Below are 12,124 nucleotides of genomic sequence, written 5' to 3'. Positions count from 1 at the left end.
CTTAATAGTTTATGACAACTATTTTCATTGAACATTTTTATGAAGGGTTGCTAATGATATAATGTTTCAAATCAGTGTTGTCTTGATTATGAAATACATTAAGTGGGGCAAGGACATAGGCGATTACAACTCGTTAAAATACCATTCAAAACACTTGAAAGGTAAAGCCAGGGCGATGACCGTTAACGTGTAGTCTCCAGTGTTGGTTTAGCTACGTCTATTTGATGATTCTAATAGGCTGACAATTCCTACGAACAACGATATTCACTCTCTTCCTATTCGTTCAATCGCTAGCGCTTACCTTCGCTTTTCAATGGTATGTGAAGAACGTAATAAATATTCATGAGAAAATATTACATCACTTGAATTACGGTAATTGATTGGTCAAGGCGCTCCAGTAATGACAAAGCGACCTGTCAATCAAGGGTGCGGCGAGGCTTTGATGTAGTTGCCTTTGAGCTCTGTATACAACCGCCAGGATACGTGAGTGTCGCGCGTGGATTTTCATAGCGGAGTATAGATAAATTTCGAAGATTTTACACCAAAACAGAACTGCTTAGGCCTAGGAAGATATGCCACAACAGCCTAATGGGGCTGGCGAGGATTTAGCTGCCGGAGATGAGACAATTTCCTTCAAAGACGAAGGTGGCCCAGGCGAAATCCCGACGAAGAAGTTGGCCGATTCGACCACGTCTAGTCGGGATCTGAACGATATAAAATCTAGCCTAGTGACTGAAGGGGAATGCAAGAACTCCAACGACGATCAGGTTTGTTATGATTGCTTTTATGACTTTTACAACTATTACTCAAAATACTTGGACGATCTTTAAATATTTTAGTTTGTTGTGTCGGGTTTTTATAGAACCGTTTATCATTTTACAGCGTGGTATTAAGCGTGGACTAGCCCCCGAGTATGGAGAATCGGTAAAAGACGGTGGTAGTGTGAAAGAACAACCGCTATTTCGGATTTACGACACAGTTGGGGGTAAGTCAAAACTTTGTTCATTTTCAATATATTTTGTAGCTTGGTAAATCCACGTAACTGACGTAAATTAAAATGGTTTATTTCTTACTAATATTGCATTAAAAATCAGGTAGACTTAGGCCTAGGTCATGTTTTGGTTTATGAACCGAAATAGTTTCGATGGAGTTTTGTGTTGTCTGATTTGTAACTTGATCGTAACTAGCCTGTTTGTGCTGCTGAACGTGGTGGTAGATTCCACAAACTGCAACACGGTATAAACCATGTTTGACCCCCATTGTTATATTGTTTTTCCAGGCTCATCTAAGCTTGATCATTTTCGATATGGACAACATTATCGGTTTTTTACCGGGGCATACCCAGGAGCCTCAATGCTGTCTACGGTATGTTTTTAACTTAAGTACAATACTAATAGTTTTACTAATGTAGACGACTGGTTTTTAGCTTCGATGACCTTTTCTGTTCTCAATCCTAAGCGCCCCTTTTGATGTTTTGATAAAAGCCTAGCTGAGCTGTGTTCTTGGCCAATGGACCAAGTATTGTATTCATTAGAAGTGAAAAGATCTGTGTTCAATAGGTATGGTATTGTTTGCTCAACTCCCTTTGATATGATCTTTTTAAAAAGGTGGGATTTAACACTACTTACTGTTTTGTTATTGATTGAGCGACTCATTAGTGACCATTTTTCTCTTGGGTTTTTATAGTATTATGGCATGTCAGTCATTAAACAACAGACACTTAATACCAGTAATTAACCTCTTTTCAACATTCTTTAAGAGGCAATCACAACAATTTAAAATTTACACCATCAGTACTTCATTTAAATACCAGCAGATAGAGAAAAACAGAATCTCTGTTTTGTATTTGGCTTCTAACTAAGTTCTATCTAAAAAAACAGTAAAATGATTCAATTGTGATGTTATCTCACACACACTCTACTTACTTCTTCAGTGTGAAAGTATTGTATGCAGATGATGAGTGTTACATGTTTAGCATAAAAAAAAACTTTATCAGCTTAGAAATGAAATTTTATTTGTATTCACATGCGATTTTATCTCAAATATTTTCAAAATGTCTTCAACCCAAAAATAAATCACAAAAGTTTTTTTTCAGAATTTGCAAACAGAAAAATATTAAATTCAGAACTTTTTTTCTGTTGATCAATGCCGTGTTGTAATTCATTTATGATATTTTAAAATAAAATGTTTAAATAAAACATTAAGCAAAAACTTAAGTAAATTGATTAAGTACTATACTTTCAGATATTACTTTTACCATTGATTGTATTTACTGTACTATAGGCTGCAATTTATATAACTATATTCCCAGGGGACCTGAAAAATTGGACTCAAAATAATAGGTCCAGCTCTTGTGTCTAAATTTATAGCTTAAACTTTGGGGTGTGATTTATGTATACTCCAACATGGGATTCAATATACTCAGTCATATACAGTATATTATATGGTCTATAATATTTTCTATATTATTACTTGAACTTGAGAAATCCACAAAGATCTATAACACATGCAATCCAGGCAGCCGTTAGTAAGGTGATGTATGAGTTGCCTTAGGAGATCGTCTACTATACATAACAATGTTGGATATTACCACCATGATAATGCTGTATATTGTTGTCTAGTACTAGCAGCAATCTTGTCCTTAATAGAATCAAATTAAGATAGATTTTTTTAAAGTAAAAAATGATTTTAATTAGTTTATACATTCATCATCGTGTCTGCAGTTTATTTAGATAATAATTTGCAGTATACTTGTATTTGTATAACATAAGTTCATGACATTAATGACATGTAAAAAAAAATATTCTTGTAACCTTTCCCTTACTAGCTCCGCCCCATCTTCCCCCTCCCCCAAACAAAAAACTTTCATTGTTAAAGAATCTATACATCAAACTGTGTTATTGTGTTATAATTTGTAACAGTTAGACCTAGCTATTTATAGCAGGATTTAGCGTAGAATTTGTGGGATGCATGCTTATGCTAAGCCTGATAGATGCTATTAGCTTTAAAGTAACGGTGTATAAATGTGAAATGAAAAAGTATAGCTGACAATGGGTATATTATTAAGCCTAGTAATTCTCTCTTTTAGTAGAAATTTTCTTTGGAGTTTTACGTTCGGTATCATATATTTAGTTACTTTAATCATGGAAACCAATATTGGTGTGAAACATTTTAAAATTAATGTTTCATCCTTAATATTGAAGATATTATTGATTTCTTATATTTTTTTTTTAAATAATACTTTATATAATAACAATGATCATTTGTGGTTCTAAATTGAAAAATCTTTACTACCAGCTAAGTTTGACCCCGGGTTGTTTGGCTTCTCAGAGTATAAAAATGGTATTCGGTATTAGTAGTCATTGCCACCAGAGATGACATTTGACTTTCAGTTGAAGTATCTTATCTGATGATTGACAGGCATCTCAATGTATTGAACTTGTTTGTTTATTAACAGTAGTGCCATAACAAATGTTTTGTCTAAGAAAAGGTGTGAACATCCATTGTTTTACAATTATTTTAATGTTTGTTTTCTATTCTGTGGTTGTGTCCTGTATTGATACAGGTTGTCACACAAAACATTTGAAGGCTTTCTTAAAAAGTAAAATCTCCATGTTTTTTTCAATAATTTGTATACTCTATTATTAGTTGCTTGAAAGGAATAAAGTGGTGGCTTACCCAACCATATAGACCTAGTCTGAACCAATCCCAAAGATAGGCCTAGTCTGACCCTAAAGATAGGCCTAGTCTGACCCTAAAGATAGGCCTAGTCTGACCCAACACTAACGTTAGGCCTAGTCTGAACCAACCCCAAAGATAGGCCTAGTCTGACCCAACACAACAGTTACAGTAGGCCTAGTCTGACCCAATTGCAAAAGTACACAGCACTACTGTGTATCTATCATCAAACTAGTTTTACTTTGCTTGATGCTCTTAGAAAAAGCTTATTATGTTCCAATACACATTAGAAATTAAATATAAAAACTTTCACATTTACTGAAAAATGTCTTAATGAAATGATTTTGTAGTAAGACTTAAATCTGCGTAATGTACTATGCTTATCTACTTGAGAGGAAGTTGAACCTCTAGCGTAAATTATGTTTTGGCTAATGTTCAATAATGTGAATGACATTAATGTGTAGTTCAGCTCCCTTCAAAACTACAAATTTAGGTTAAGAATTTATATATTTCTGTCAATATGATTTCAAAGTGTGTAAATGAACTTTTATATACAGTAGCAACACAACTGTACTGTATCTCCCATGTTTTATTTATACAGTACCATGTGTAATGTGACACAGTGTACAAAACAATACACTATAAATAGTGTAAATGTGAAATAAAATAAATAAATAAAAATTTCTAGTTATTAATATTATTCGACATTAATATAAAAAATTATTTTAAGAAAAAGTTTCTGTGGTATCTGTACAGTTAAAGTACCTGTGCTACAGTTAATGTAGCTGTGTTGACCAATATAATAGTTAGCATGCATATAAAGGAGCTGTATGATCAGTTAACAATACATCTGTGTCATCAACCTACTACAATGTAGCTCTGATATAACTCTTCAAAGGCACACATCAAATGTAACTTTAACTGCGATATGTTTCAGAGGTACAGTACTGTACATCCGACTGACTTTAACTCCGATGGGTTTCAGAATGATGAATTAAACTGGGGTTATTATAATGGATGTTTAACCGGTGTATTTTTGCATTTGAACACAAAGCAAGCTAAGCCGCAAGATGTACTGTGTTCACCTCCTCTTGTAAACATAACTCACAATTCTTGTTCATTGATGTTTATAACCCATTTCTATTGTAAAATAAACAATACACTTTTTTTGTTTATATTGTTTGAACCAGCAAAGTATTTATCATCCTCAGTTGTTCTCATTTTTCTATCAGTTTCAAAATCCAATCTATTGAAAAACTACAGTATAAGAACAGTTACATGTACAGTATCGTTTGTTTATAACATGATGATTGCTTTTCGTCATAATTTTTACTAAAAATGTAAAAAAATTCTCATTTTGATCATCATTGTTTATTGATTTCATTACAGTAATTCACATGTTTACATCATTCATTTGACCTTTTGATATGAAGTCAAATTTAGATTGTTGTGTTGCATTTATAAATTGCTCCACAGAAACCATTTTAAGCATGTTTCTTTTCGTGAATTTGTTTTGTTCTTGCAAAATACAGTTTTAAATCTGTTCTTTCATCACTCGAAAGTGTTCTGTTATTTTTAAAGGGCTTTTTTTTTTGGAAATCAGTATAATGTCTAAAAAGAGACAATTAATTGTATCCTTTATTAGTGTGTTTTATTATCTCTTGCAACACACTACTGATATCAATGTCAGGAATGTAATAGAATTTGGATCAATTTGGCAAATACTAATTGTATGGTTTATTAATAGAAAAGCGATTCAAATGCAAGTATGATACTTCTTCTAGCTAAAGAGCATACTAGTGAGCGCACTGTTCTATAATGGTGCGCCAGTCTATACTTAGAGAGTAACCTTGAAGAAGAGATAGTTTTAAAATGACTCCAGAAATTGCGAAAACCTTGTATAATAAAGCATTTATAATATGAATCTTCATAGCTATACATTTTTTTTAGTTCAATCCTAGATTTTAAATGGTATTTCTCTAGAGATTAAATCCGATTCCACAAAATAAGAAATAACTACTTTAATTTAGGATCTAGTTACAGTGTTCATTTTTGAATAGCAAACTATGTTTGATATCCTTTTGTCTCGTTAGCATTGAAATTTGTTGATTAGTCAAATGTTGTCTGTGGATTATTCTTCTTTTACAAATATTGATCAACATTCTAAAAGCAAATGAATTTAATTGAGTCAATTGAATGTTTGTGGCCTGCGTGTACAACAGATTGATTATTAACTATAGCCAGAATTTAAACCAGCCAATCTTCACTATTGTCTTACTAAGTACATGTTTGAATTAATGTATCTTACTAATTTATTCGTAAATATTTTGTATTGGCTTACGGATTTAGAATGGTAACATCTTTCTATTGGGAATTATATTATGTTTAATTGATGCAAATTTAAATTTTGTTAAACTGATATGTGACACAGTAAATACATTCTATTTTTTAAGATTTCCATATTGTAAAAACTGTCTAGAAATTAATTTAAGTATGTAAATATTTGTATTGATGTACAAACATGACCTTTCCCAATGTTTGGTTTTTGAAAAAGTCTGGTATCCACTGTACAGTATCATTTGATTTCTGTCAGAAGTTAGATTTTTTCGGAGAGTTTATTATGGTTAGTTTGTCAGTATGAAGTTATGAAACACTAATTATTTTGTGGTCCCTATACAAGGACCAGTCTTAAAGATTAGGGACCACTCGCAATCAGAGCACTTATGAATGTCTTATTGTAAAACAAATTTAAAAAAAAAATGTTTTACAGTAGTAAGGGATTAGCATATACTACAGTACTTCATCATCAATACAATTTTTATTATAGTTTTTTTTAAATAATTAATCATAAGGAACAAGAGAGACAAAATTGACACTGAAATTAAATTAAATTTAAAGTGTACAATAACAATGAGAGGGGTGTTGAAGTCATCCCAACCAAGATTCTAAAGTCCAAATTTAAATATGAATAACCTTAAATTTCACATGACTTATTGTATACAGTAAGGCTTTTTGAAAGAGTTTGTTGATGCCCTTTTCACAATACTACAAATTATAACTTAGATGGATATAATATCAATTTTTGAAACAATATCCCATCTTTAAAATATAATTGTCTTGTATTGATATCTAAGTGACAGGTAATGTCAAGACTGTACTTAAGCATCTTCTTTGAAACTTGAGTAAATTGGTATCGATAACATATAGTGATATACAGTACTGCTTACGACTGTATTATTAATAAACTTCAGTACTGCACTATGTTTTATATTGATACTGTATATATAAATACTTCAATGATGTGAGTTGACTTAGTGTAGATATTATCAAGTGCCTACATACAACTGTACAGTTAGTACTATGTTAGGTTATGTTACATAGCCTACAGTAGTCCATTTGGGAAATCAAAATAAGTGTGCATTTTTATAAATCAAAAGGAAAATTAAGCTATACAGTTTTTACAATTTTTAGCGTGCATCTCCATTGTATCATTTCCATAGCAAACATTGGGTACACCTATGTCATGTTAGGCCTAATTTTCAAGGAAAATAACCAATTACATAAATGAAAGGATCTGCTATAAAAATCATGGACTCCCAGATATTTTAGAGTGACTTCGAACATGCATTGACTGGATCTCCACTAAGATACAAAATAAATGTGAGTCTACTGTATACAGTAGGGGACACGTTGGGGACCCTTATGTCCTATGAATAGGGATTCAGTGTAGTGTTGAAATATGCTGTATTATATTTTCCCCTCATTAGGAAAAGGACCTTTTATATTTGGTGTCCCTCTGAATAAAGATATCTCAAAGGAGTGGTCCCACTATAACTGACAATATCTTGTAAAGTATAAAATTTGTTGAACACTTCATTACGCAAACCTATTGTGTTTAAACATAGAAATGCTATAACAGTGTATTCCTACTGTATGTTGCATCAATTAATCATTACAAACAGTATTGAAAAGGAAAAGAAAGCTTTAAAAAAAAAACAATTGTAACAAAAACATTCATTGAAAAGTAATCAATGCAAGTTTGTAATTTTAGAAGATGTATGGCTATAGATTACAGTGCTTGTTTTGAACACATCTGTATTTTATAGTGAACACTCTCATTGATAAACCTTCTTCTTGGTTGTTTTAATTCAAGTGTTATTTGTCATTTATAAAATTAACCTGAATCGATGTTGGGTATTTTCACAATGCTTCTAGCATCCAGCTCTGTGTATTACTATACAATAAATCAACTACATTGTACAGTGGGTTTAATTCTCTGTTATAATGTCAAGTGTTACTGATAATTAGGTAAATGAATGAGTTTATACATTATAGGCATATTGCTGTTCATTTTTTAACCTTTTTAAACCATTTTTTAAAAAAAATAATGATTATTGATTGTATAGTGATATTTTTACTAGTTTTATTAAGCTACTGTAAGTTGTAACTAAATAATTGTAATTTGTTGATAAAAAAAAATTGACTGTAAATGAATGATTTTTTGTTTAAATTCCTGTTGTAAACTAGTGGTAAACTATTTAATTCAAGAAAATATTAATGAATAATTTTTGTTTAAAAATGTTCAATTTTTTGTTCAGAGAGTATCTATTTCAAATGAAAGCATGTGTAGTTATTGTATGTAAATGAGTCGTAGAATTTTAAAAGTCTTAAAGATTAGAGCGATTTGATTTTAACAAAGCGTGCAGTCAAGCGGAAAGAATTAGCTGTGAAGTCACCAATCCTGTTTTTGGGCTGCGACAACTGACGAGCTGTGCTTGTGCTTGTTACTGTGTGGTCTTATTGTGTTGTGCTTCCTATGCTGAGGAAGTAAGGAACTATTACAGGTCCTGTTTCAGGAAAACCTATAACATGCCTGAAGGGGCAGGCATTCCACTTCATTTATTGCAATCTTTCAACTGATCATATGTACTCTAGTTTCTAACTTGACGTAAACAAGCTTGTACCCTCTTTCAGAGAGTGCACTTTTTAGTGCAATAATGACACAGACAATGTTATATAGGACATGTTATGTAGTCTGTGTTGATAATGGGTCAGGTGATAAAAACACAATTATTGTACATACATACATGTCATAATATAGAGAAACCAATACATTAGTAGAAATTATTTTATTATAGCATGTGATAGAATAATCGTTTCTACTATTTTTTAGGCAGTTTTAGGTAGTCCGTTTTTTTAAATTATAGCACTGTAGGCATTGAGAGTGGGTAAAGAGTACATTTAGTACTGTGTACTGTAATTAATATTTTAAGTAAAATTATTGAACAATGCTTTTAATTATGCAAGTTTATCCTTCCAACTATGCATTGTATTTAATTATTTATATTATGTAAATGTGGTTCTTTTAGTTTTAAGGATTACAGTCTCTGAAACTTAAAAGGGTTCCATTTTGAATGTAACGAGCATTATATCTAATAAAAGCATAAAACAGATAAAAATCACTTTTGTGGCACAAGTAATATTTAAAGGGATGATTTATATGAAACAATCCTCTCTGAATACATTTGAATTTGTTAAAGCAATTGTTCCCCGTAGTGTTGTACGTTAGATTGAAACATGCCTTTTAACATTTCAAGGCGCACATTATGATTTCTGCTGCTTTTTTGCTTCTGGTGAACCTGTGATGAATCACTTGCTCCAGTTTTTTTCCCAGTAATTTAAGTAAACTGTTAGTCGCGATGCTTAGGATTCCGTCTGAGTGATTATATACAGCACGGGATGTGTTGTATACTACGTGTACTTGTATAATAATAAGAACCTCATCTAAATTCAGTCACCATCTGAGAGTTACATTATAATAAAGTATGGTAGTTTAATATAATTATATTTCAGAATTTTTATCTTAGATTAATAGAGAAATGTATGTTCAAACTATACAGTACTATTGCTTTTGTTTTAAAACTACCTGTTAAATAAAAAACTACAGTATATCGGAATAAATTTGAATATAAAGATTCCTTTTTTTTTTACAATTTTGTAAATTTTAAAACGAATCAATTTTTTACTTCAAAATCAAAATGTTTTTATCATTAAACCAGAATGAAATGGACCGGTATCTTTGACCTCTATGACCTAATTTTGTGACGTGAAGATGCCTAATGCGTGGCCATTTCAATGAAATCGGTTTAAAACAAATGTTTTATCGTACACAGTACAGTAGATTTCAATTCTAACTTACTGTACAGTAACCCTTACAAATTAGAAGCCCCCAGTGCAAGTGTGATTTTTTGACCAGTCGTTTTTGGAGAAAATAAATTACATGTAAGTACTGTACAGTAAAATTATAAAGCAGGAACAAACTAAATTGTTTTAAGGCTGACAGCAGCCAAAAATACATTCATTTACTAAATAAAAAAAAGAGTACAGTATAGTGCTAAAATAATGAACAGACATACATAATTTAAAAACAATTTTTGTAATTTTACTTTAATTAATATACTGACTGTATTTCTTATCGTTTAGAAAACATTCCTTAATCCAACAAAAAATTCATCAAAAATATTTATTATTTATATTATTGTGCTATTATACTGAGTATTAACGGAAATGGTAATGCACATGACCTTTGAACTGTATGTAATATTATACATAATGTGGTGTTCTAATTATCTTCAATATTGATAATTTTAATGACATCATTGTACTGTAGCATTAATATGATTCTTCACAAAAAAAAATACGAGAATGAGTTTATTACTTTGGAATGAATTCTTCGATCTTCAAATTCAGGCTGTCTATGTTTTCTATGCTAAACTGTAGTCCTGTTCATTTGAATTCCAACAAAGCTTTCTCATTGTGGTTAAAACTAGGCCTATAGGCTGTGCTCATTCTAGGCCTAGCTATAATACAAAGTAGGGTAACAAAACGTACACAACTGACTGTGGTCAGTTGGTGTTTGTGGAGTTTATTTTCAAGGCATTATTTAGCTGTTATTTAATCTGAAGGATGTGGCAATAAACACAAGAAGGTCACAGTATGAGAGCATACAATTGGTAATGGCAGATGATTGCTTTACAATAACTATCACTTTCATTTGTCTAGAAAGATGTACAGTAGTAGCACTCACAACACCAATGGCCTAATTGTATTCATCAGGGGTATATTTATAACATTATTCCTCCACTTGTAAGTTATGTTTTTAGTGAGTCACTAACATGCATTACTGTATATAATATAGACTCTTTGAAAACCTGAAACTCTCCCAAACTCTTACTGTCAATATGAAAACCTTGGCTTGGCTTGGCCCAAAAAAAGAAATTAATTTTAGAAAAAAATAATTTATTTAAGAAACTATGTTTTTATTGAAGTTGTACTGTACATAGACAGTATATGCGTCAAAGAGTTAAGAGTAAGCAATGTTATTTACACCAACCAATCAACTATCAAGAAAACCAAACAATGTCCATATTCTACATTTCATTCCTGTTAAAATTAGAGCTAGAATCAGAGAAGTAAACTTACATATCAAAGGTAGATTATTAGTTATGCTATTAAATTGATATTTTTCTTATATTGAAGGTTCAACCTACTTATAACCAATCAATCTTTACAATAAAAATCAAAATCCGAACTCGACCTAAATCGGGGACAATTTTTAAGCCATATTGTTGAGTATGTTGTTCGCAGTAGACGTTAGCTATGAGCGCATTGAGATGTTATTAAAGTGGGTTGGGTAACTCTATAAACTACTCCTCTACAACAATTTTATAGTCTGTATGCATTGCATGTTACTACATGTTATTAATGAGTTATTTTTTTTCCTCAAGAAATTTTTATTTCTGTGCCAAAGTCGTTGTGCAATATTGTACAGATATTAGGTTGCTTATACTGGCAGGCAGGAGCCTCACGGCGCAGCGGGAGAATTCTGTTACGCATTTTCTGTGACAGTACAATAAAAACAGATTTTTATGGACTTGTTATAAGATTGAGTGTTGAGGTTTTTTACATTCGGTTTTAATGTTTTCTTTGATGAGAAACGTGTCCTGGATCGTTGGAAATAATGAAAATGAAAAATCGAAAGATGACAAATTGAAAGGCTACAAATATATAGATTGAGGTTAAAGGTTAACCAATAACAAAAGAAGTTTTTTTCACTGCCATTAAAAGCACAATACATTTATATGTTAGTAACTACTGAAGGTTTATAAAAAAACACAAAATTTAGAAATCATTTTTGAAACACAAAATTCTACATGAGTGTAAATTTTATCAAAGATAAATAAGAGAAAGAAAGAAAAAAGCAAATACTGTAATATGTGCACATTAAATAGAGAAAATATGATTTTTGCCATGGTACAATACGCAAATTACACATGTTAATAATGGCATCACAGTAGTCTAAGCTGTTATTATGTCAATACCTCTACAGTCACTGAAGTCATCCAAGGCCAGTGTCTTCCTAATCCATGCTTTAGTAGTTCATTCC

The 12,124-nt window shown here is 31.3% G+C and overlaps 1 protein-coding gene across 1 annotated transcript in view; it reads left to right on the top strand.

Moving 5' to 3' along the window:
- Positions 1-482: 482 nt before the first annotated feature.
- LOC144844445 (transcription factor 7-like 2) overlaps positions 483-12,124 on the top strand; it is an 81,754-nt gene continuing 70,112 nt past the window's right edge. The window contains exons 1-3 of the mRNA XM_078701361.1: positions 483-767; positions 883-985; positions 1,280-1,365. Coding sequence (XP_078557487.1) covers positions 573-767; positions 883-985; positions 1,280-1,365 — 384 coding nt within the window. The 5' untranslated portion in view covers positions 483-572. The remainder of the gene's footprint in view (positions 768-882; positions 986-1,279; positions 1,366-12,124) is intronic.

This window comes from Antedon bifida, chromosome 6 (genome assembly GCF_963402885.1).
Source record: "Antedon bifida chromosome 6, ecAntBifi1.1, whole genome shotgun sequence".
In the NCBI taxonomy this organism is placed as follows: Eukaryota; Metazoa; Echinodermata; class Crinoidea; order Comatulida; family Antedonidae; genus Antedon; species Antedon bifida.
The sequence above is the reverse complement of the archived record's forward strand: the minus strand, read 5'-3'. Positions and strand labels throughout refer to the sequence as shown.